The 26574-nt window shown below is 37.6% G+C and overlaps 1 protein-coding gene, 1 long non-coding RNA gene and 1 pseudogene across 2 annotated transcripts; all 3 read left to right on the top strand.

Annotated features, from left to right (window-relative positions):
- The first annotated feature begins 3972 nt into the window (after positions 1-3972).
- On the top strand, positions 3973-5801 carry LOC125214794 (lignin-forming anionic peroxidase-like). The gene is made up of 3 exons (XM_048115956.2): positions 3973-4227; positions 4548-4899; positions 5243-5801. The coding sequence occupies exons 1-3, from the start codon at positions 4015-4017 to the stop codon at positions 5626-5628; spliced, it is 951 nt and encodes a 316-aa protein (XP_047971913.1). The 5' UTR covers positions 3973-4014; the 3' UTR covers positions 5629-5801.
- A 4217-nt stretch (positions 5802-10018) lies between these two features.
- Positions 10019-15355, top strand: LOC125198038 (lignin-forming anionic peroxidase-like; annotated as a pseudogene).
- A 9089-nt stretch (positions 15356-24444) lies between these two features.
- LOC125196635 (uncharacterized) lies at positions 24445-25547 on the top strand. Its single transcript, XR_007171917.2, has 2 exons — positions 24445-24571; positions 25316-25547. It is a non-coding gene; the product is annotated as an uncharacterized LOC125196635 (long non-coding RNA).
- Positions 25548-26574: the final 1027 nt, after the last annotated feature.

Genomic DNA, 26574 nt, shown 5'->3' with positions numbered 1-26574 from the left:
TCTCTCTTCATTAACTCACAAAACAACACTACATAAAATCCCGTGCCGATTCTCAAATGTTGCATTTTAAGTGGGACGGAGGGAGTATATAGTACAACATTTAAAATTTTATTTTACATTCGATGTCAATAGGCATACTATGATTGATCAATCAATGATCAAATTTCTGACTGCTGTTTATTCTTTCTTTTTACTCCACTTGAGAGTAGAGAAAAAGGCGATAATCAATTTCTTTATTTCAAACACTACTGATTTTTCAACTTGAGTTACTTCAAGGTTAATTGTTCCAAAGGAAAGGCGAACGATAATACTTTCTTCGTGGATTAATTATTATGAAAGACCACGTCCATATTTATAAAGATTCCTAAGCTACGTGAGTCCTTTCCTTTTCTTTTACATTTTTTCTCTTATATTTTTTCTTTCTATTTTTTCTATTATCTTATTTTATTCTCTCCGTATAATTAGAAACACTATATTTTTTTTAAAACTCATGTCAAAAAATTACGCCCCATGACTTAGCGAGGAAACGGGGGAGTAAAGTAATGCTTACTATTAGGTGAGGTCTAATGGATAATTGGATACAGTACTATATACTATCCCCGTTCCTGAAAGTTTGATACAGTTTATCATTTCAGTATGTCCCTGAAAGTTTGACACACTTCACTTTTTACTATTTTTTGGTAGTGGACCCCACATTCCACTAACTCATTCATACTCACATTTTATTATAAAACTAATATTTTAAAAGCAGGATCCTCATCCCACCAACTTTTTCAACTCACTTTATTACAGCATTCGAATAATATAATGAAAGCACATGTTATTTTCTCCGTCAACGAAAATAGTCCTATGGGCGGATGATACAAGTTTAATAAAAAACTGATAAAGTAAGAAAAAGAAGGAAAAAAATGAACAAAATACGAGAGAAAAAGAAAAAAAAGATTACACTATTATTAATAATTTGAGAAAACTTTCAGGTTTAAGATAAAAGACTAATATTTGTGGTATCTCAAAATGGAAAGATGGGATTAACTTGAGTTGAAGGAGAGAGTATAAATGTAACCGCCCGGATTTCTAGGGTATAATAAATACGGCGACTGCTACCAAAACGGACTTAAAAGCAATAAAAACATAGGCTAGAGTTTCATTTAAAGAGATTTGACCAAGGTATTAAACAAACTATCAAAGCAATAAGTCAACGGTTTAACCAAGAAAAAAATCAATGAAGATTAGATACCAAAAACTATGATCAAAAGTCAAGGGTTCGACATAGATTAAACAATAAACCACAACATGTCTCAATCTTCTAAACCGAAAGGAATAAGTTCAAAATAGCCAAATGATACTAATAAGTTTCAAAAATTCAGCGGAAGCAACCAAGAGAAAGTGAAGCTATGTATGAAGACACAACTACACTCGAAGTTCAAAATATCCATCTTATTTTATTAATGTGCTCAACACCCGCCACCGCTCGTCGCCGTTCAACCTGCACATAAGGAAAACACATGCAGGGCTGAGTATTTTGAAATACGCAGTGAACTCGTTGCCAAAACCTTTTATTTATTATGCCACCTTACCATAGAGAACTCGAGTTTTACAGTTATCAAAATAAATATCATCGAGTATCACAAAAATATTTTCATAGACTGGTCAGTCAAACAAACTCCCCAATTCCTCATCAATTTCCACAATCACAACATTACCATGGTGCGGCGAAAGTGTGGCCACACTTTTCGCCCACGAGACCGGCCGACTAGCAAGGATGGCTCCCGATCCCACAGTGTACACTAGCCTGGTAGGATTTGCGGCCCTACTCAGACCCGAATTCGTTTATACATATCCATAGCCCTATGGCCCAATGGAGCGAACTCTCAAACTAGGCATCAGGCGCACAACATCATCAAAAATAATCACAGGCATGACATAACAGTTTAAACCACCCTTATCTCTCCACTTTCATAAATTTGCAACATAAAAGAGTTTAAGAATAAAGTCCACCTTGACTGCTTAGATTTCAAGTACGTTTCTCTCTTTTGTTATCCGGCTTCGCAACCAAAGTTTCACCTTTCAATCACATATGCACATATCATGTATTAGCTTCAACATCAACTCCTAAATCATGCATGTCCCAATGCTTCCCCTTTTTCCCACCGATCCGGTTTACATTTATCATTCAAAACCAAGACACGTTCATCATATAAGTTTATTCACTCAACAATCCTAGATCTAACATCAACTTATGTCACACATGAGGGTTATTCACGTGTCACACATACACACACGCACACACACGCATGCATACACACACACGCACACACATATTTTCCATATACCATTTAACCCACTTTCACTCAATCTAGATGCATGGGGGGTTCAAGAATACCGATTAATCGGTTAGATGAAGAGAGATTAATATGTAGGTACCTTTTCTTGCCAAAACAAATGGTAGAAACAAAGTAGAGACTTGATTCTTCAACAATCCTTGAGGCTCAAACTCTAGTTCTTCTTAAAAGATAAAGAATTACTGGAGAAAGTAGAAGAAAATTGAGAGAGAGGGGAGAGAGAGAGGAGGCGTGTGATATGGGGTGGGAGGCGAAAAATTTTGTAGTTAGGGTTAGGTCTTGCTCTTATTTATAGGGTTCAATAAAATCTTTAGGTAATTAAATAGAATATTTGGGAAGATTTGATTCTCCACAATTAAATAAAATAAATATTGTGAAGTAGAGAGGAAGAAAAAGTGGCGTGAATTTGGGTAGGAAATTAAGGGATTTTCGAAAATCCTTGGCTTTTATTTAGCCAAGATTTTGTTTGGTATATTTTTCAGAGTAGAATAAAATATCACGGAGCAAAATAAAATAATAAATCTCCCACCAAATATTGGAAATAGGCGTGTATATGGGTTCTCCCATAAGGAATAGATTTTAATTATTAACTAAAATAAGATATGGCAAGATCTCCTTGAGGTATGGTAAAATTTGCTAGAATATTTATATTTATTCATGGAAGAGAATAAATAAGAGATCAAATAATATAATAGAATAATCTCTTCTCCCATAAATAGGAGATTTTCAAAAATCTCCTTTGAATAACATAGGGGTCGAAAATTTCGAAATAAAAATGTGGTTAAAGTATTTATGGAAATATCCTAATAATCTCACTCACCCTTAAACAAATAATTCACCACATAATTTCACCTTTAATTCAAATATTCATAAGCCACGTCATATACTCAACGAGTTTGACTTTTCAACTCAAACTCAACCCTAGACGCGACTTGGTTATAAGAACTCATGCAATAAATTCATTCGTCAATTAATTCACGTCTCCCACGTCATCAATAAAAATTTTACGGCTCTAAAATTAGAGTTCGAAAAAGTGGGATGTTACAATAAAATTGAAAATTATTTAGAAATTGATTTATAATGCTAACTAGCAAATAGTAGATTGATTGACTACTTTGGAATCCAAAGTTAGGATAGTTGGATTTTTCCCTATTCTCGAAGTCACTATCAAATGGAGTACTATATTGCAATCTTTGGTTTGAAGAATATGAAATTTTACAAATGAGATAATCATTAAATAAAAACTTTCATGTAAATTTCAACTGATCTAATATATAAAACTAATAGAACTGGCAACTTCAACACCACTACAAATATATAAACCTGTTTATCCACTAATAAAGTTATCACTACACATCAATTTCATAATTAATGCTTATCTAATCCTGCAAACTAATCACAATCTAAAAACAGTGTGACGAGTGAGAAAATTCGAGAAAATTCAAACCAAAGAAAACACAAACAGTTAAAGTAGTCGGCAAAATTTTGAAAAGTATTAGTACTACTACACGTTGCATAATTTTCAAACACAGATAACGACTCAGCCATGCAAGAATCAGTCACGTTTAAGTTGTAATAGTAAATCTTCAAACTATTTCCTCTATAAATAGAGCTAGCAAATCATCTCCCCAATCATCAATCCAAATACTAAATTGTCTACTTTATTAACACGATGATTTCATCCAATTATTATTATGTTGTTACACTTGTTATAGCCTTGATTGCTAACGTACCATGTGAGGCACAACTATCTTCAACATTCTACGATAGTACATGCTCCAATGCGCTGAGTACAATCCGGACCTCCATCCGGCAGGCCGTGTCAAGGGAGCGGAGGATGGCCGCGTCCCTCGTCCGCCTCCACTTCCACGACTGCTTCGTTCAGGTTAACATTCTCTCACTTTCACGATCATATGTTAGTAGTACCCCCTCCATCCCACTCTAAGTGACACATTTTCCTTTTTGGGATGTCCAACTCTAAATGACACATTTCTAGATATAGTATCTAGAAACACCACTCTCTTACTTTATTTTCACCACTAAACTCATAAAACAACACTACATACAATTGTGTGCCGAATTAGACATGATCAACTTAGAGTGGGATGAAAGGAGTATATCGTTATGTGCAGTGATGGACACAGAAAATAATATTGATAAGGGCCCTCAACTTTATATGTATAGTTAACCTGTCATTGTTATTAGGGATGTGATGGCTCAATCCTATTGGATGATAACACGGGAGAAAGAGTAGCATTGCAGAATAACAACTCTGTTAGAGGGTTCGAAGTGGTGGAAGCCGCGAAGCAGGCGGTGGAGGCGATATGCCCCGGCGTGGTGTCTTGCGCGGACGTGCTGACAGTGGCGGCGCGTGATGCAACGGTGGCTGTTGGAGGGCAATCATGGACCGTGAAGCTAGGGAGGAGGGATTCCACCACCTTCGCCTCCAGAACACAAGCTGAAACCGATCTTCCTCGCGGCAGCGATTCTCTTCAAACCCTCATTTCCAACTTTGCAAGAAAAAACTTAAACGAAAGAGATATGGTTGCTTTGTCAGGTATTTGTACTAATCATTAATCCCTCTCTCTGCTGGTATTAAATATTTCATTTTTTTTGTCCGTTCAACTATAAATTTTTTATTTCACTTTCAATATTTTTAAAAAAATACACTCACATTTCATTAACTCAATCAATTTGCTACATTTTATCATAATTAACTAATATATAAAAATAAAACTTATATTCCATTAATTTTTTTACTCACCTTCTTTTTACAAAGTCAAAAGATCTTTTAAAATCCAAGCTAAGTCAAAAGTGGGATAGTGTTACCAGACGAATGGATTATTTATTACCATGATAAATATATATAAGAGTGCGTTAAAATGCAAACAATTCTGCAGGATCACACACAATCGGCCAAGCTCGATGTGCGACTTTCCGGGCCAGGATCTACAGCAACACCAGCATCGACCCCGGATTCGCAAGCACGCGGCAGCGGGGGTGTCCTCAGACCGGCGGCAATAACAATCTGGCGCCTCTGGATCTGGTGACGCCGAATTCGTTCGACAACAATTATTTCAGGAATTTGGTTCAGCTGAAAGGGCTGCTGGCATCAGATCAAGTTCTCTTCAGCGGCGGATCGAGCGACAGCATTGTGCAGGGATACATCAACAATCCGAGGAGTTTCCAATCGGATTTCGGCGCCTCCATGATCAAAATGGGAGATATCGAACCCTTAACCGGCGGAAATGGGATAATTAGAAAGACATGTGGTTCTGCTAATTAAGATAAGATCGATACTACTAGATTTTAAATAAATCAATGTGTCGTTTTCGAAGAATGTGATGTGATCATGTAATTCAGTGTGGTTGCTTCTATCAAGTGTTTATCATGGTTTCAATAATAGATTGTCAAATGGAGTACTAAAAAAGAAGTAAATCTAATTTTTTCCTTCTTTTATATACCGACTCAAATTGATTATTAATGGGGTGCGTTAAAATGACAACATTTTTAAAGTGACACTATGATACCACGCTAGACTGCAATATTATATATGCTAGACTGCAATAGTATAAATGCTAGACTGCAATCTATAGATTGCAGTCTAGCGTATTGGATATTGCAGTCCAGCGTATTGGATATTGCAGGCCGCGTCACCTTGCAGTCTAGAGTACTTGATATTGCAGTCTAGAGTATTGGATGTTGCAGTCCGCGTAAATTTACTCTTGCGAATTTTTTATGATTGCCACATGACAGCTGATTATTCGTCCACGCGTACAAATGATTGGCTAGAAATGGTGGTATGATGTTATTTTAAGAGGGGTTGTCATTTTAACACGTCCCTATGTTCTGATTCTATAAATAAATGTCTATTTTGGTTTATCACATCTTATTAAAAACGTGCATGAAAATAGATGGTAAAAAGTTAATGAATTTTTATATTTATTTTTATATAAAATATTAATTTTATAATAAAAACAGATGTTTTATGAAGTACTTACTAAATTATTAAAAATGAAATAAAATATTTAATGAGTAATGGTCTAAAATAGAAATATAAAATATTTAACTAAGGAGGTAGATTGTATAATATGACATATTTAATAACGGAGGATGATTGTATTAGATAATCATGGTGAGTCTTCCTTTGAATAAAAGAATATTCTTTCCATTAAATCGGAACTCTAGAAAATTAAGCTACCAATACAACTGAGCTTTGTGAAATATGTACTATTATAAAATACTCTCTCTATTAAAAATAGATCATATTTGCTAATTTGGATATTTCTTAAAAACAGATTAATTTTATTTAAGGAATTTTTTTTTCTTTCTAATCAAGTAATACCCATTCTCCACTAACAATCTTTCAATTACTTTTTTTTCTATGTCTCCATGACTCTATTACTTCACCAATTATGCATTAAAACCCGTACCATTTCAAATGTTATCTATTTATTAGGGACGGGGGAATATAAAATATTTTGGATGAAATATATTCCGTATATGTAACACTAATTATTGAATTTGCAAAAAGAAGTAATGCAAAATATTGTTTAAATCATAGAGCTCAATATTTAGATTAAATTCTGATATTATTAAAATCAACATGGCTTTAGTATGAAGAAAAATATTGTACTCCACTAATGTACAACTTAATTAAAATAACTCATACTAATATTAGCATTAAAAATCGATGACAGGTTGCAATGGACCGGGTCGGCTCCATGCCCATTCAAAATGTGGGTAACTAACAGTTATTTGTGTATATGCACATGATTTGAAGTGGACAACGAGACAAAATGCAAAGGACCGGGTCGGGTGATATGCGCCCTTGGTTGTTATATTATTTGTATATTCTGCAATTTGCACACCATTTTGCTATCAAAATGTTGATTCTCTAATTTACATATTATACTCCCCCGTCCCAAATGTAACACCCCTTGTTCAATTAATTAAATTGAATAAGTGGAGTCACACTTTAATGTGCTTAATCTCTTATGAAGTACTCTCTCCGTCCCATTAAAGATGACTCACTTTCCTATTTTGGTTTGTCTCAACTAAAATGACCTATTATTAAAAATGAAAACACATTTTTCTCTACTTTATTCCCTTTCTCTTACTCTCACATATAAAATAAAGTTGCATAAATTCCCATGCCACCCAAGAAATGGGTCATATTCCTTGGGACGGAGGGAGTACATGTTTATATACCATTTATTACTAGTATTTTCTTTCCTTAAAACATAACAATTGAAGTATTACATAATTAGCAACCTGCTATAACAAATACCTTTCAATTATATATATAAAAGATCCTTAACTAAACATGCTACGTAAACCGCTCTAACTTAAATAGTGAATTGATATGCGCAGTTGCCCAACAAGCGTACCTCGCTACATTACTCTTCCAAAGAGAGAAGAAGGGATGAGCTTTAAAATCTCGTAGTGTAAACGAATTCTAGAATACTTTCTAAAACTTTAATCTATATCGCCACCCCCGCAAAGTAATAACTTTAGTACTTGGAACGTAGTACAAGTGTACAACATGTATTCATATTATATTTCTCAATCTGATATCAACCAATATATAAATTTTGATAGTATCCCCCAACAATTCTATCAAATCATACAACAAGTTTAATCATATAAATCAAATTGTGCTTCCAACGATACTATGTTACCTGTCAACCAAATACTATTTTCTGTTGTGAAATTACTGTGATACAAAGATACACTAAATGTGCGTAATACGACCTAATGAAGAATAAGAGATTACACGAAAATAAACTGAATTGAAAATTCAAAAATCGAAACTGTAAACTTTAAAGATGTAAGCTGAGTCGAGGAGTCCTCTTTCCGAAAGATGATAGGCCCGCTAGTGCTCTCGGATTGGCGTATCGTCCTTAAAGATAAAACAACTTCATCTTGTTCGTTGCAGCACCGTAGACAAAACAAGCTCCGCTGAACAGGATGATGGCAAGGGCAGTGTTTCGACGAAAGACTATGCAGAGAGAATGAAAGAGCTATGCAATGCAATGCTATGCTTGGTATGCAATATTGTGAGCAATGCATGGAGTGACTGTTGGAACATAGATACTAAAAAGTATTTTTTGAGTTTATTATGAATTTGATAAATTGCTTGTATATTGTAAACTCTCCTTATTTAATGAGAATAATAAATGTTTTCTTCATACTGTGTATTTTACTTTAATGAGTATTGACTGTATTTATTATATATTTAATTATATATTTAATTATATGATTAAAATGCGGGAAAGTAAAATCAGTCTAAATCTTCTTCATTGAAGGCAGGGTTGTGGAACAGGTCATCACAGTAGGTGGCCCAGCCGGAACTTTGTAGAAGTAAAACTTTTTCACAATCTAGATAGGCTTTCGCTACCTATCGTGAAAGGTTGCAATATCCATCCGAAAGTCGTCTTTACCTTGAGAAGGACTAGTGACACTGGTGTGGTATAACATTGAATGGATCTAAAGTATAGACATGTCTTTGTTGCCATCTACTGTAAGACGATGTCTTGGAGATTTAATATTTCTTAATCTTTGTAATAATATAGGACACACGTTATTTAATCACACGTTGCTTTGACTTATCAGTAGGTGCAGGTTTTTCGAAACTCAATATTCCTGATATCTTGGGTAGTAGTAATTAAATTACTAGCATGGTGTCAGTTTTATTATTACATTGAAACGTGTGCCTGCGTGGTTTGACTATATCCTCAAGAGGTGTTCGAGAGAAGTTCTATTATTCGGAAACTTGGCCGGTTTGGATTTAATCCAAGAATAATTAGAAAAGTAAAGTATATTATTTTAATATACATCTCGTACTAGACAAACTCTTGGAAATAAAAAGATGTTAATTAATTTAAAGTCTATAGCAGACTACAAATTAATCAATGGATATAGAAAGTCTTAGACACGAGAAATAATAAAAAGGTTAACCCGGATTGCTTGTAATCACAGATTGGATGAGCGGTTAGTATTTCTTCGATAGTGGGACAAGAAATATTCCATTGGCCTTATATTGAATTACGGGTTATAATTTAAATAGTAAAGAAGGTCCAATTGGGGAGGGCCCAATCCAAGCCCCATAGACTCCTAACCTAGCCCATCATAAACTCTATAAATAAGAATGTAAGGAGAGGAGACAAATACACAACAAAAACCCTAGCCTCCACACTCTAGAATTTTCGGCCCCCTCTCTCCCATAGGGGTTTTGGAAAATTCCCCTTTTGTGTGTTTTTGGCTTTCTTGTCTTCTCCTTCAAGATCCTTATAATTTCTAAAAGATTCCTCCCACAAGGAATTTAGATCTATAGAATTAAGGGTCATAGATTAGAAGATCCTTGGTCTTGCAATCTTATTCAAGCTTCAAGATCTATACGTGGAGAAGTAGCGAGCCACTTCGATTCTTTGGAGAATCATAATTGTAAGTATTCAACATCATAATTTAATTATAAATTATGTGATTAATTGCGCAATAATATGTCTCTACATGTTCAAGCATGAAATTGAATCGATCCACAAAATCTCCTAAATAGATTCTTTTGTGAATTTATTTAATTTGCAATATCCGCTGCGATATACCCCAACAGTGACTACCGATTTATATGCCATGTCCACTGCATTAGGAGCTGCTGGAGTCAAAAACCATTATGTATGTCATTATGGCTTGACTATGACCGTCGGGGGTTACAAGCTGTTACGGAGCTGAAAAGACATGATGCATCTAGACACGGTACACAACAGGATTCATTGTGGACCTTTTGGCACACGATGCGTCGGGGTCCATCGTGGACTAGGACTTGCCATGCGTCAGGGACAACTGGAATTTGATGTGGACTAAAAGAATAGGTGGGGCTCGGACCACACTCAACGTGTAATTGTCAAGATCCAAGTCCAAGTCCACGGGACACGGTGCACGGGTCATGGGTCACAGGTCCAGGTGCGCAACTCCCAGCTCACGGCCTCGGCGAAGAGGGCGGCGGCGCACGCGTGTGGCCTCTATTGCCCATCTTAGTCAACGATAATTATTACACGTAATAATTCATCTTATTAAATAACTATTCAAAGAGGTTTATCATCCCCGATGTGGGATAATTAACACTTAATTAATCCATTGACTTTTCTCATAGCTCATTTTAAGCTTTATTGTGACCAACTTTAATACATTTTTTCTCACTAACCGGGAATCTGCTTTGAGAGAATGAATATACTAGTGTCATCTACTCAGAACGTAGATCAACGCTATTGCATTTAATTTTACAAAATTAAATGTCTTGTCACATTTATTATCGGTCAAAGTTCTTTGACTAAGTATGATTCCAACAATCTCCTAAAATAAGAAAACTAAATCAAATATAGTCCTAACAACATGTGGAAATAAATAATAAAAATAATACAAAAGATATTTCAGATTTCTTCATTCTTTTTAATCATAATGAAATACTACACACATATTTATAATATACGTGGAGTATAATGTTCTCCAACAATAAAGAAGCTAAATCAAATTCGAACAAACTAAATCAAATATAATCCTGACAACTTATGAAAATAAATGACAAAAATAATAGTATAAAAGATATTCTAGATTATAAAGGATATTAAATGAAGTTGCAGAAATATTTGTATCACGATCCCTATTTGCTGTTAGCTTTCTTTTCCATATGTAAGTCGTAGTTTTACGATAATATGATAAAATGAAATTACACTTGTAATTACATATTTTAATTGACATTATACATGGATTAGTAATGTCAAATTTGTTGCGTACAAACTACAAAGTAATATTCCTAGTAACACAAAAACTGATTCAGAATAGAGTACTAGAGAATTTTCAACTCCAATAATATACTTAATGAGTTGAGAACCACGTACGTATAATTTATTTGAAATATCAGATATGCTCTTACTACTAATCTTCTAATTTAAAAAAACGTGGCAAGTCGTGGTGAGACCAATTAGAACTTTTAAAGCAAAGAAAAACAGTTTTAAGGAAAAGATGGCATTTGAAAAATATTGCAATACTACATTAATTCCGTCTTTGAGTTTGTATTTCTTTTCGGACGGTTCCAAGGTTGAGTTATTTTTTTTTTTTTTTTGCAAAAACCTTTATTTCTTTCATACTTTGCTCATTTTAATCTCTCTTTATTTCTCGTCGAACTTTATTATCTTCACTTTAACCTTTAACACATTAATTTTTTAAATTCACCGCCAAAAGAAAAGCCCCTATAAATTGAGCTAATTAACAATCTCTTCAATCATTATTCCTAACTTCTTGTTTACGCTCAACCTCAATAACACAGTCGTAAGCAAGTTGAAGATTTCATCGAACCATTATTATCATTATTTTGCAACACTTGCTATACTCTTCATCGTGCCATCCGACGCACAACTATCTTCGACGTTCTACGACAGACATGCCCCAATGCGCTGAGTACAACCAGGCCTCCATCAGGCAGGCCGTGACCAACGAGCAGAGGATGGCGGCCTCCCTTATTCGCCTCCATTTCCACGATTGCTTCGTTCAGGTATTCATCTAATATTCTTTCTTACAGTAATTAATTTATTTATTATGCTTAATTATATATTTTGGTAAATAATTTGTTTTTTTTTTTTTTTTTTTTTTTTTTTTTTTTTGACTGACAGTTTTTACTCATGCCGAGGAGTTCAATCAGACATTTTAGACTTATGTCGAGGAGTTAACAAGTCTTTGGACTGAATTTAATTTGCAGCTCAAAGCTTATGAGCCCATTCTTTTCATTTTTCTTTCTTCTTGAGCCCAATAACACTTAGGCCCAAATTACACATCCTTGCATACGGACGACTTCAAACAACCGCCTCATTTCACCTTCTGCAGCGGCTTGCGGCCTCTTCTCAACATTTTTTCATGCGCCCTTTCCTAGCGGGTCTTTCTCCGGCTGTCTTGCTACTTTCTTCTCCGGTAAATCAGTCATCGATTGGGCCATTCTGTCATCGATCATCTTTGGCCTTTACGGCCAGCTCCTTGTTTGGAGAGTTGTTCGGTTGCATACTTCCTCTCCCCCTCGGCCGGAAAAACTGTGAACTCCCTTCTCTGTATTCTTATCTTGACTGTTGTTGTTATCTCTTCGGCCTTGTCAACAGGAACGAACATACCTACTATGGCCGTCCGACATCTTCACCTTCAGGTCTTCCTTCACAGGCCTCTCTGACTCTACCGGCAACAGTTCTTCTCGGCTCTCTGCAGTTAGCCTTTCTTTTCGGCCCTGTGTAGTTAACCTTCTTCTTCGGGCGTGGCTGCTCGGGGTTGGCCACTTGCCTTTCATCTTCTCTCATCTCAATGAATATTCCGGTTGGGACTTTCCTCCCCCACTCAGCCTTTCTTCTCTTGTCGGCTTTGTTCGTTCAGCAGCGTCTTTTGGCAGCAGGTTCTTGACGTCCTCCCGCCGACATCTCATTCCCACCAGCTTTTCACAGCAGTTGCGTGGCGATGCTATCTCTCTTCCCCGTGCCGCGTAGACGTTGGCGATTCTCTTCTTGATTCTTGAGATAAATCGTTTGGCAGTGGTTGATATCTCTCCCTCGGCCAAACGCTTCTGCAATTATAATGTTAGTTCGCAGCCTCTCCCGGCTGCCCCCTCTTTGACAGTAGCTTCTCCTCTCTCGATGGGGCCGGCCATCTTCTCGACATTTCTTAATGTGAATCTTATAGATTGAAGACTCATAAATTTGCCCCGGACTTATTCTTGTAAATAAACCCAACAAATGAACAAGGTAAACCAAGAAATGGAATAAGAAAAACGGATAAAAGGATAGAGGATGGATTAGTGTTATGATTTAGGTGAAGAACAAGAAAATAATCCCAAAGGCACTTTCACATACAAACACCTAATGGCTCCACAAACTAGCAACACAAGAACTAGCAAGCATACCTTTACAATCAACCTTAGCCAGGCAAAAGATCGAATGCAACCCGAAGGAATTTGATAAGTCTTCAAAAGATGAAGAAGGTGAGCTCTCAAATATGGAGAAATTGTCTCTTACAAATATTCAAAAGCTGAGAATGAAACCCTACAAAAGAGTATTTATACTAAAACAAAAGTAATAGGGAAAATAATCTTTAAAATCTTGAAAATTGACATTTTCGGACAAAAACGCCCGGCCCGGGCGTTTTGGGGCCTTGCCCGGGCATTTTCTTTGTGGTCAGGCGTTTTGCTTGTTGGACTGCGCGACTTTCGTAAAACAACTATAACTTCCTCATCCGGGCTCCGATTGAGGCGTGTAAGGTACTCACGGGAAGCTCTTTTGACGATGAAGACAATGATGGTCTTATAAGAGAATTTGGACACCATATTGATAGGTATATTGATGTTTGAAATGGACCCCAGCTCCGGTGTGGTTCATTGGATGCCTTCGTTTGTTCTATTGGTTTGGCACTTCCCAGATTCACATCATTTCTTCTTCTCATTTTTCCGATGTCAGCTTCTTACGCCGACCATCGCTTCTCTAGAAGCCTTTGTGGTGTTGCTGCTGCTTCTACTGTCAGCCATTCTTTTCGGTCATATTAGACTTCTCGGCTCCTCACTACTGACCTGTCAATTTTGGAATTGCCCGGCAGTGTAATTCTTCTCCCCCTCTTGCCGGACAGTTCCTCAATTTCTCCACAGTTTACTGACCATCACTCTCTCTTCATTTTAGAACTAAAGGTTTGGTTTGACTTTTGGTTCATGGGTGGAAATTGTAGCTCTACTTTGCTCAAACCCCAATGATTGAGAAAAAAGTTTCTGCCTCTTCATTTTTTTTTCCTCCGACGACATCGAGCTGCCGCCACTCAAGATTTAGGCACCTGCTCGATCACCAGTCGGTGCTTCGCCGACCATTGTGCTCCCACGTCTCCGGCTCTTCACCGTTGACGATGACCACAAAGTTTAATTTCTGGGCGGCCTGCTCTTGCTCACCCTCGACGCCGTCATTGTGCAGACGTCGGATGCTCACTTCTTATTGACGACGTAGTTCCTCGGCCGTTCTCCCGTGAAATCTCGATAGTTTGAGATAATGGGATTTGTTTTAGGGTGATTTGAAAGTTTTGATTTTTCTCGACCAAAAGAAGACAATTCCAGCCATAAACAAACACAGATCTGGCACCTCAAAGTTGCAGATTTTTTTTTTGTTGCTATAGAGACAGATTGATCTATGCAAGGGATCGAACCTGCTCTGATACCATGTTGAAAAGTAAAATGCGGAAAATAAAACTCAAGAACTCTTGAAGGCTACATTTTGATTGATTTTGAATTGTTATAGTTGATACATAGTACATAGGTATTTATAGAACTCTAGATATAAATATACCTAGAAACTATACTTATTGGAACTCCACAATATAAATGTTATTCTCTTCCCAACAAGTTGAGACTCCAAAAATTCTCTTCCCAACATACATGGGACACTTCAATTTATATTTCCAACAACTCCTATTGGAAGATGACAGCGGAGAAAGAGCTGCAATGCAGAATGCCAATTCTGTTAGAGGGTTCGAAGTGGTGGAAGCCGCTCAGCAGGCGGTGGAGGCGATATGCCCCGGTGTGGTGTCGTGCGCGGACGTGCAGGTTGTGGCTGCGCGTGATGCAACGGTGGCTGTTGGAGGGTTGTCGTGGACAGTGAAGCTAGGGAGGAGGGATTCCTCCTTCACCGCCACCAGAGCGCTTGCTGAAAACGATCTTCCTTGCGTCACCGATTGTCTCCAAGCCCTCATTTCCAAATTTGCTAAAAAAACTTAAACGAAAGCGATATGCTTGCTTTGTCAGGTAAAAAACTAGGGTTTTGATATTTTTAATTTCAACATTTAATTTATGGAAATTTTTGGCAGGGTCTCGTACGATTGGGCAGGCACGATGCATGACACTCCGGGACAGGATCTACGGCAATGACAATGAGTGCATCGACAAGGATCTTTTTAATTCTTTTGGCTTTTCAACTTATGGTAGCCTCCAAGTGGTTTATGAGGATCTTTAATGCCAAGACTTTTGAAGTGGTCCTCTCCAATCCTATAAATAGGTGGGTTTGAGAGATGAGAAATACATCAGCATATCATCTTCTATTCTCTCAAGCTTTCTACATCATAGTGTGCATTCTAAGAGCATTGTCTAGCTCGATTCTCGGAACTCTATCAAGTTCGCTGGTGCCTAGCTGGTTTGAGGTGCTTCAACACGCTAGGAAGAAGTCTTTTTATCTTTGAGGACAATATGCCATTCCGTGAGCACTAGCCGGTGCGTAATTTGTCTTGCGGAAAGAGAGCTTCCTTCGATCAACTTATTGTTGGTTTGTTTTATTATTTCCGTTGTAATGTTTCATTCCATTTATTGTTGTTATTTTCCTTTCGATTGTATTAGTTAGAGTACCGAATCTACACGACTTGAGAATTTTGTCCCATTATTTCTAACAATCACAAGACAAATTATTGTATTCTTCTAAGACAGGATTAAATCAATCAAAGTTGGAGGAAACATGAAATCCAAAGCTGGAATGAAGTAAGTGGCAGTCGCAATGTTCATGGGCTACGAAATGGTTAATTCCTTGAGATCTATTCCTTGAGAATTGTATTTATCGTTTGTCATTTGACAAGCAAGACCGATTTAGACTTGGTAGTAGCAATTGAGATGCATGGTTGTTGAATATACCAGTGCACATATGGTTCAGTATAATTGTGTACTTATTGCTGGAGACAATATTTTGCAAATTATTTGAACGTGTTGTTATAAACAACAAAGATCACGAGGTGGTTGCAATGGTCTCCGATGTGAACCATGGTAATAATTCTAATGAATGATTTGTTGATACGGGTGCCACATGTCATGTGTGCTCCGAGAGAAGTGTTTATTCTACTTACAAATCTGTTGGAAGTAGTAGAAAAGTACGCATGGGAAACCAAGCCTCTTCTAAGGTCGTTGGTGTGGGTAATGTGTTCCTAAAATTAGGATTTGGAAAGGTTCTTACCCCTAAGGATGTGCTGCATGTCCCAGACATCCGAAATAATTTGGTGGCTCACTTCTAGTAAATAATGGATTTTCAGTAGAATTTGAGTGTGAAAAGGTTATATTGAACAAACATGGAAGTTCATAGGTGAATGCCATGTAGTGAATGGACTTTTTGAGCTGAATGTTACTGTCATTCACTGTGGAAAATGAATAAGCAATAAGGAAGAAGACACATCCTCTTATTTGCTTGAGAGCTCTGGTTTATGGCATAATAGATTGGGACATGTAATTCTAAATGTTATAAAAAGATTAGTAAATCTTAATTTACTAAGAGTAGATACGTTTAACTCAGAAGAAAGATGTGAAGTGTGTGTTGAAGCCAAAATGGCTAAGCTGTCGTTCCATTCGGTAGAGCGAAGCACAAAATCTCTTGAGTTGATCCATACAGACGAGATGTATGTGGATTTGAAATTTGTGCCAACAAGAGGTGGTAAAAAATATTTCATCATGTTTATAGATGATTGCACAAGGTATTGTCACATTTACTTATTAAGAAGTAAAGATGAGACAATTGAAGCATTTAAAGACTTAAAAAATGAAACTGAAAATCAACTTTATTGTCAAATTAAGTATGTTCGAAGTGATAGAGGTGGTGAGTATGTAGCATCGTTTACAGGATTATGCCATGCAAGTGGTATAATTCACTAAACCACTGCTCCATATTCTCCTATGTTTTGCCATACGGTACAAACATAGATTACATACACTAGGGGCGTCAATCCTAGATAGCATGTGGTGGACTCCATATTTCCTAATCAAGGCTTCAATGGTCCGGTTACAAAAATGTGTGCCCTAGTCAGAAATGATTGCCATGGGAATCCCATAGCGGTTGAATATATTGGCTTTTAAGAATTTTGCAACCTCCTTGGATTCGCATGAGCTCGTAGCCTTTGCCTCAATCGATTTTTACACATAATCCACAACCATCAATATGTAGGTATTTCCAAAAGATGATGGAAAGGGTCCCATAAAGTCCATACCCCACACAAGGAAAATTTCACACACAATTATCGGTATTTGAGACATCTCATCCCTCACTGATATCCCCCCAGTTAGCTGACATCTCTTATAGCTCCAACAGAATTCGTATGCATCCCTGTGCAAACTGGGGGCCAGTAGAATCCACTATCTAGCACTTTCCTCGCTATCTTCTTGGGGCCAAAATGCCCTCCATAAGCTAAAGAATGACAATGAATTAGAACATCCTCTTGTTCCCAATCAGGTATGCACCTTCGAATGACCTGATCTGTGCCCTTTCTCCACAGATAGGGGTCATCCCAAAAGTAGTATTTGGCCTCACTCTTGATTTTCATTTTTAGAGCTCGAGTTACTTCTGGGGTTGAAGGTAGCTCTCCAGTAACTAAGTAATTAGCTAGATCGGCATACCAAGGCTCTACATTCATTTTACCTTTCCCTTTTTTCCGTTTCCTCTGGACCAGAGCGCTAAGACCTTCGCCCATTTGACCGGTCTGACAGGCGCTCCCATGCAGTACGGATTTTCCTCTAAGAAAGCATCTGGGATGGCTTCCTCGTTATCCCCTGAATGATTTTATTCAGATGATTAGCAACTCTATTCTCGGTTCATTTCTTATCTCAAACTTCCTAGTCAAACTCTTGAAGAAGTAGCACTCATCGGATCAGTCTGGAGTTAGATTCCTTCTTTGCTAGCAAGTACTTGATAGCTGCATGATTAGTGAGTACTATTTCCCTTAACCTAAGTAGATAAGGTCAGAACTTATCGAAAGAATAAACAACAACCATCATCTCTTTCTCCGTGGTGTCATAGTTCTTCTGGGCTTGGTTCAGAGTCTTTGAGGCATAGATGATAATATAACTCTTCCCATCTATCTACTAGTCCAACACAACCACTACTGCAAGTCACTCGCATTGCACATTACTTCGAATGTATAATTCCAATTGGGCGGGTGGATTATCGGAGCCGATATCAATCTATCCTTAAGGAACTGAAAAGCTTCCTTGCACCTATCATTAAACTCATATTCTACATCATTCTAAAGGAGTCTTGTCAAAGGTTGCGCAATCTTTGCAAAATCCTTTATGAATCTCCTATAGAAACCTGCATGTCCAAGTAATCCGCATATTTCCTTCTTGTTATTCGGGTAGGGGAGCTTAGTAATCACTTCTACCTTCACTTGATCAACTTCAATGCCCATTTCTGACACTACATGCCAAGTACGATGCCCTCAGTGACCATAAAGTGGCACTTCTCAAAATTAAGAACTAAGTTATTCTTTCGGCATCTTTTCGACACAACATCTAGGTGATTTATGCACTCCTCTAGAAGGTCTAAAAATATACTCATCATACACCTTTGAATGGTTCCTGTGGAATTGCATAATCATAATCCAGATGGCATTCTTCTATAGGCGTACGTGCTAAATGGGCAAGTAAACATGGTCTTATCTTGGTCGTTTGGATCGACATAGATCTGGAAGTAGCCGCTATACCCGTCCGAAATGCGGAAGTATTGCTTCCTGGCTAATCTCTCATCTGCTCAATGAAAAGTAGAGGAAAGTGATCCTTGTGGGTGGCGGCATTGAGCTTCTTGTAATCTATACACATACGCCATCCAGTCACCAACCTTGTAGGCACTAGTTCATTCTTGTCGTTGGTTACCACTTGAATCCCTGACTTCTTCGGAACCATACTGGGCTTAATCACTCACTATCTGGAATGAAGTATATGATTCCTAGGGAAATAAGCTTAAACACTTCTTTTAACACTTCCTCTTGCATATTCAGGTATAGTTTACTTTGTGGACCTATGTGAGATTTAGCACCTTCCTCCAAGCGTATGTGATGCATGGAGAGGTCAGGGCTGATCCGTACCATATCAGATAAAGTCCACCCAATTGCCTTCTTGTTCCTCCCCAGCACTTCCAACAACTCATCGCCTCTGAGTCAGTTTGCTATTGATTATCGTGGGAAGGGTTTCCTCCTTTCTAGATAGGAATATTTCGAGCCTGGAGTGAGCGTCTTTAGTTCCTTCTTAGGTGGGTGTACTTCAATGGGCAATGGGTTCTTCTCCATATTCTTCTTGACCTAGCAGATCCCGGATTCCTGCAGAATTCCATTATCGCTTCTGTGATCTCCTCATCAGTCAATCCTTGAGTCTTCCCTGCTTCACACCAACCTGCCACTTCTCTTTTGATGGAGTTACTCATGTCTGAGCTATCGAGTTGTTCCTGCATAAGTTCAGTCTCAAGATACTCTTGGACCAGGGGTTAATCACATCCATGGAGTGAAGGTTTTACACATCCATGGGCTTCTTCTTAGCTACATCAATATTAAAAGTCCCATGATAATCCAATCATTGATGGGGTTTGGTTCCCCTTGCACAGCGGAAGACTTGTACAAAACAAATAAATCAGACGTAGGATCTATTTGACCGATTATGCGATTAATCAATTCACATGTTAAACAGATAATTGCATGCTAGAACGCAAATAATTCATGCTCATAGAAAGTAAATCCTAAACATGATTTCTACGGTTTAGAGTTACCGATTTGATTCTCCAAAGAATCGTTGATTGCTCGCGCCTTCTCCACGTGATGATCTTCAATACTAGACCATGGATCTTTTCTCTGGTTCCCAAACTGTATCTCGATATCAGGGTGGGCTGATCTTATCAAAATACTAGGACTCGAATAAAGAAGACAGAAGAAATCCTTTTGGGAAAAGGAGTAGAAATCGAAATCTCCTTCAGCTGGGGGGGGGGGGGGGGCGAAAATTTCGAAAATTACAAGTATGAAAATTGTGATTATTCTGTCTCCTTTATTCTCCTATTTATATTAAGTTCCTTTTGGGTCCAGACAGGGATCTATGGAAGGTTTTGGATATGGGCTCCCCCAATTAGCTTTTTACTAATTAAATTGAACCCACAATTTAATACAAGCTTATATTGGAATATTACGAGCAGCCACTACAGAAGTAATATTAAACTCTCCCCATCCAAATCCGAAATTACAAGTAATCCGGGTTTCCGTTGTTTATTATTTATTTCCCGCGCTTAAGATATAAATGTCCATTAATTAATTAATGTCTGCTATGGACTTAATTAATTAATATCTTATTAATTCCAAGAGTGGACTTAGCAAGAAACACTTATTTATTATTCATAGAGTAATAAAACTCCAACTGGCCAGTTTTCCGAATAATAAAACTTTGTTCGAGCTCCTCTTGAGGACATTATCAAACGAGACTCACCTCGTGCACGTTTCAACATAATAGCAATCCTAGCACCGCTAGATATTAATCACCACTACCCAATATATCAGGATTATTGGGTTGCGAAAAACCCGCACCATTTGATAAGTCAAAGTAGTGCATAATCAATACCGTATGCTCAATGCTAACATATGTAGATTAAGAAATAGTAATTTATCAAGACCTAGTCTTTCAGTAGATAGCATAAAGACATGTCTTGCTGTTAGGTCCGTTCAGTGCTATACCACACCAATGTCATCTTATTTCAGTAAGGCTTAGAAATATGCGGACTGACATTGCAACCTTTCACGATAGGTAGCCAAAGCCTATCTAGGTTGTGAAATTCTTCTTTTTGTTTTGCAAAGCATTGCATAGATCTGACCGTGTTACCTTAAAGTGGACGACGCCCACAACCGGTCTACTAAGCAAAAGACTTAGACTTTGTTTACTTCTTATGCATTTAAATGTTTGTAAAACATCTTATAAATGCAAAAAGAAGAAGAGTAGCTGCCACATGAGATCTAGGGTGAAGTGACCGCGTGTAGCAAAATCCTAAGGGCAATAGGAAAACCCCCCTGAAAAAAAATAAAAATAAAAAAATAAAAAATCTTCCCTTAGAAACCTTTTTTCTAGCCCATCACCTTTAAACCCCGATATAACCCACTAGCCACTGGGACTGTGTGTATGAAGCGCATAAGGCACAGAGCAACTGACCAAGAACAAGGGTAGAAAAACCAGCTGGAGAAAGGAGCAGAAAAAAATGAAAAAAACTGACCAGGAGGAAATACTTGGTCCCAAAGAAAAAAAAGAAGGAATAAGGGTGGCAAAGCCACGAAAAAGAAAAAAGGAAAAAAATGGCATGAAAAAAAGTATCCGGACCAAAAAAAAAGAGAGAGAAGAAGGAATAAAGGTGGCGGAGCCACAAAGGATGTCTACAGACCAGTTGGAGGCCAAATCGTGAAAAACCTCAAGCCAAGCAAGAAGAGATGTCAAGCGCCTGAATACACACAGCTCCTCCGCATCAGAATAAAATAGTGTTGTTTCAAAACCTTAGAGCCTTAGGAACATCCAACCCAAACATTACAAGCCCATGGCCCCGTTACAAGCCAATAAAGACCCTTAGGAGCTGCTCGTGAGATCTAAGTTCGAAGCATCCGTGGTTTAGCATATTGAGAGAACAGTCCTAATATCCATGGTCAGGAATGAGTGACTGAGCGAATTTAGTGTCTGGCTGAGGGTTTGGGCAATCTTGACAACCGGATATACTGGCTGGGAAAGAAAAGGGGGGCGACAGAAGTTCGAGGCTGCTTACAGCCGGATTGACATCAAGCTTCAAGGGAAGAATGGTTGAAAATATAGCCTATTCAATGTGTTTTAATGTGTTTTAATGTGTTTTCATTTATGTGTTATTTTTCTTTTAGTGTTTTTACTATTTGCGTTAAGGTTTTTAGAGTGTTGCGTCTTTTGTTCTTTTTAGTTTAGGTCGGTCAGAGGAGGTAACCAGGCTTGCGAACTCAACTCATTGTTTTTAGTTGGCTTGTTTCTTCATACTTGAGGACAAGTATGTATTAAGTGTGAGCAAAATAGTCTCGTTCTAAGCCTTGGTTATTGGTCAGTATAACGTATTTTATTTGATAATATCTGCAAAATAGTTGCTAAAGTGTACAGGTTGAGGTACTAAATCAAATCAAAAGGATTAGAAGGAATTCGGGTGAAAAAGCAGCAAAAGTGTGCAAACTGGTCAGTATGAGCAGAAAAGGTGCAAACTGGCCAGGATGCATGCTGCAGAAATGGACACGAGAAGGAAGGACTTGCTTGGAACAATCAACTACTAAAGAGGGGCGAAATTGTCATTTCGCATGAAGAGGCAACCCTAGAAATTAGGGCAAGCCACCCTATAAATAGGTGCTGAACATAAGGAAGAATGACTCATCACTTATCACTTTTATAATCACTTTGGGAACACTTTGTGGGAGAATAGCTCCATTAGCTCTAAGTTCCATTCTCTAAATCCAGCAGCCTGCCATGAAGATTCCGGCCACCAGCCGGCGGGGAGTCATCATGCCTGAATCATTCCAGCCGCCGTAGTCCAGTTCCAGTTTCAGAAGAAGCCATCAGCCATTTACATGCTTTCTTTTAATGCTTTCTTAGTTTAAGAACTTGTTTTACTTGCATTTGTCTCAGATTTTAGTAGTTAATCTGTTTGAAGCATCTTTTGGTTTGAATGTTTGAATGAAGTTAAGTTTTTATGGTTTTATTTGAGTTTCAGCTTTGTTATTGCTTTAAATCTCTCTAGTTAGCTAGATCTGGTAAACATAGTAGTTTTATGTTGATTTCTGTTGCTTAAGTGCTTGAATCTACCTAGCTTAGTTAGATCTAATCTTTCCTTAAGTGTTTGCAAGTTTTAATCGATTTAAATCTCTCAAAATGCATGGAATTCGTTTCTACTTGTTTCTGTCACCTTGTCCTGTTGACCAGTATGCGTAAATTTCAGTTTTTCTTGCTTTCGTTCTCAATTTCAAGTTAAATATTGCATTCACGAATTTTTGAACTTGAGCATTCATCAATGGAGTTTGTTAGATCTGGTTAGTTTAGCTTGGTGAAGAAGAAAATTTCGCAATCAAAGAATGAGACCACTTGTTTTCCTTTTGTTGTTTTTTGCTTCTGTACTTGCACTTTTACAGCTTTTCTGCACACGCAGCAGGCAGTCAACCAGCATGTCCTTTGATTCCCTTTACCTTTTGTCTAGCCATTTTTATTAAGTTTCGTCTAGTAGCTTCTAACATGCACACTCGCACCCTAGTTTACGCACGCATATTAATTTCTTTTAGGATGCAGCTTTTAGAGCCCACCCTAACCTACTGGTCAGGAGGGGTATAGGTCTCATTTTCACCTACTGGTCAGTTTAGGCATTAGTTCTGTTTTCATTTGCAAGTTCAAGTTTCCAACTTTAGATAGAGGTTTCATTTCATTTCACGCCTATTTTTAATCTCAACCCCATAAAGCGTGGTAGCTAACCAACCCTTCCAAAATGTTTTTGCAATTGCACTTCGCCTACATCCATCTCTGTGGGATCGACCCTTACTCGACTATACTAGCCAGTAGAAGTGGGTTGAGGTATATTTGTCGACCAGAGGTTTTAGGCACAGACCCAACGACACAGGTAGGTCTAGGCACCCTCCTGACCAGTTGACACGCACACACACAGGTTGGTGGCAGAATGCCTTGATCGCTTCATTGATCTGCTCATCTGTCAGGTTCCGAGTTAATAGGGTTTCACACCATCCTGCCACCTCCTTGTCAACAGACTGTCTCAGCTCCGAATTGTTAAACTGTTCCTACATTAACTCAGTCTCAAGATATTCCTGGACCAGGGGGTTAATGTGTAACATCTCTAACCTAATATATATTATTAGTGTAATTTTATTATTTTAAAATTGATAAATTAATATATAAAAGGGATGTGCAGGATGATATGTACATATATATATATATATATAATGAATAAATATATAGAGAAAATGGAATGGTAGTATACTATACGTGTGTGGTGTGAGATGATTCAAATATTTTTTTGTTATAATACTTGCACAACTAAAGTAACTAGTTACCAAAGTTAGAGACAAGTTGGATATGGTTTTTGCGTCATATTTACTCATTTGTTAATTAATAATAATATGAAAAAAATAGCTACAATGACACGAAGATAACTTATAGATGAAAAGGTGTAGGCCACGTGTAGGCCAAAGGTAATTTCTAAGAGCTTAGTGTCCTATGGCAACAGATATAATTTAAGTTGGAAAAATACGAAAGGAGGATAATATTGAATGGGAGGAAATAGTGAAAAGAAAGAGTCAAAAGAAGAAGAAAGGAAAGGGTCACCGGCAACAAACATTCATAATTTCACAGGTTCAAATATTATAGCTCAGGAGATAGAATCAAATGGGTTCATAAGATTATCTTTCAGGTGTGTATAAATTACACTTTTGATTTTATATATTTTTATGTAGTTGATTGCTATATGTTAAATTGGAGTGAATATTTAAATTATATGATGTGAGACTAAAATGGTTATGGGTTATTTGATATTGGTGGTGGAATATGATGTGGATATGTGATTTGTATAATGCATATGTTTATTTATAGTATTGGAGTTAATTGATGGAATATATGGAAATGTTATTGGTGCAATGAATATATTGATGTATGATATTGAAATTATTTGAATCATGGAATTAAAGAGGATATGTGACAATCTTGCCCTGGGTCTGATATCAATGGTAATGAAAATAGACCTACGGGTCATATTCAATGATAATGGACCTACGGGTCAAAGAATATATGCAAAGAGGGACCTTCGTGGAAAGGTCAAATCAAAGAGGGGCCTTCGTGGAAAGGTCAATATGCAAATAGGGGCCTTCATGGAAAGGTCAAAAAGCAAAGAGGGGCCTTCGTGGAAAGGTCAAATAATGAAAAGGGACCTTCGGGTCGTATACAATGGAAATCCCGGTCAGATACCAGGCTTGATCTGTCACAGAATAATGAAAAGAACGGAGAGGCATATGCATATGAATGTGAAATTGTTTATGATATTTATTACTTCTGGTGATATATGTTGGTGGAAGAATGAGTTTGATATTTGTGTGTGAAATTAAAGGTAAGGTTTATATGCACTGAGTTGTGTCTCATATAAACCACTAATATTTTTCAGGAATAAGATATGAGTGAAGTATTTTGTTGAGATGAGTCGTAGGAATTGCACATGTTATAAGGGTTGGCGGCTGACGCGTTTTGGCAACCTTCTCCTCCTCATCATTTTTGCATGTAGATAAATGTATTGTATACAGAGTGGTGAGAGAGTCTCACTACCGTTTAGAATGTTGTGAAATATGTACTTGATAAATGTTGGATTTTAAAATTATATAATACGTGTGGATTGTTTATTCTAAATTTTGAATTTATTTATAGTTGTGCATATGTCATAAGGGTTGGGGTGTGACATAATGACATCGACAGAATGCAAATTCTCAACATCCAATGGTTTTTTCATAGCTTCATCGATGTTAAATGTGTATTTTTCCCCATGATAATCCAGGCATATCGATCCATCAAACACATCTATTATAGTCTTAGCGGTGCGTAAGAATGGCCTTCCTAATAGCACTCCACTAGACTCAACAGATTCATTATCACTCATTTTCATCACATGAAAATCAGCTGGGGGCAGGAAATCATGCACTTTTACTATCACGTTCTCCAACACACCTTTGGTTGAAATGCATGTTCTATCGGCCAACTGAATTACCACTTTCGTATCCAACAGACTCACTCCTATCAACTTCTTATATATCGAAAGTGGTAACACATTTATCGAGGCTCCTAAATCACACATAGCATGCTCAATTTTTATGTCACCCAGAGAAATAGGCAAAGTGAACATACCTGGGTCTGCGCATTTTGATGGCATCTTCCTCTTTTGTATCACAGCTGACACATTTTCACCAATTACTATTTTCCCGTCGGGCTTGGTCTTTCCTGCTATGAACTCCTTGATGAATTTACTGAATGTAGGCAGCTTTAAAGCTTGTAGGAAGGGCAGGTTGATCTCCAGCTTGCCAAAAATCTCCATGAAGTCTTCGGTGTCGTCCTTCTTCTTTTTGGCTTCCCCTCGATGAGGGAATGGCTTCGTACGCTTCAACGTCCCTGCCAGACCTGAGACGGATGACTCACCGACTTCTTTCCTTCCTTCCTCAATCTCCACTTCAGGCTCCGGGTCTAAGAAAAATGGATCGGCCATCCAAGGTAGTGATTTCTCCAGATCCCTTTTTCGAAGACTGATAAGGCTAACTTCATGCATCGGTTATGTGATGAAAAGTCACCATTTACTGGGTCTAACGTATTATTTAAGCCAGGTGTGTGAAGGAAGTCGCTAGCTCCAGGAAGTCAAGGAGTCTACGTCCACTGTCACTA

This window comes from Salvia hispanica, chromosome 2 (assembly GCF_029641045.1).
Source record: "Salvia hispanica isolate PSC_SH4W2 chromosome 2, Shi_PSC_v1, whole genome shotgun sequence".
NCBI lineage: Eukaryota > Viridiplantae > Streptophyta > Magnoliopsida > Lamiales > Lamiaceae > Salvia > Salvia hispanica.
The sequence above is the reverse complement of the archived record's forward strand: the minus strand, read 5'-3'. Positions and strand labels throughout refer to the sequence as shown.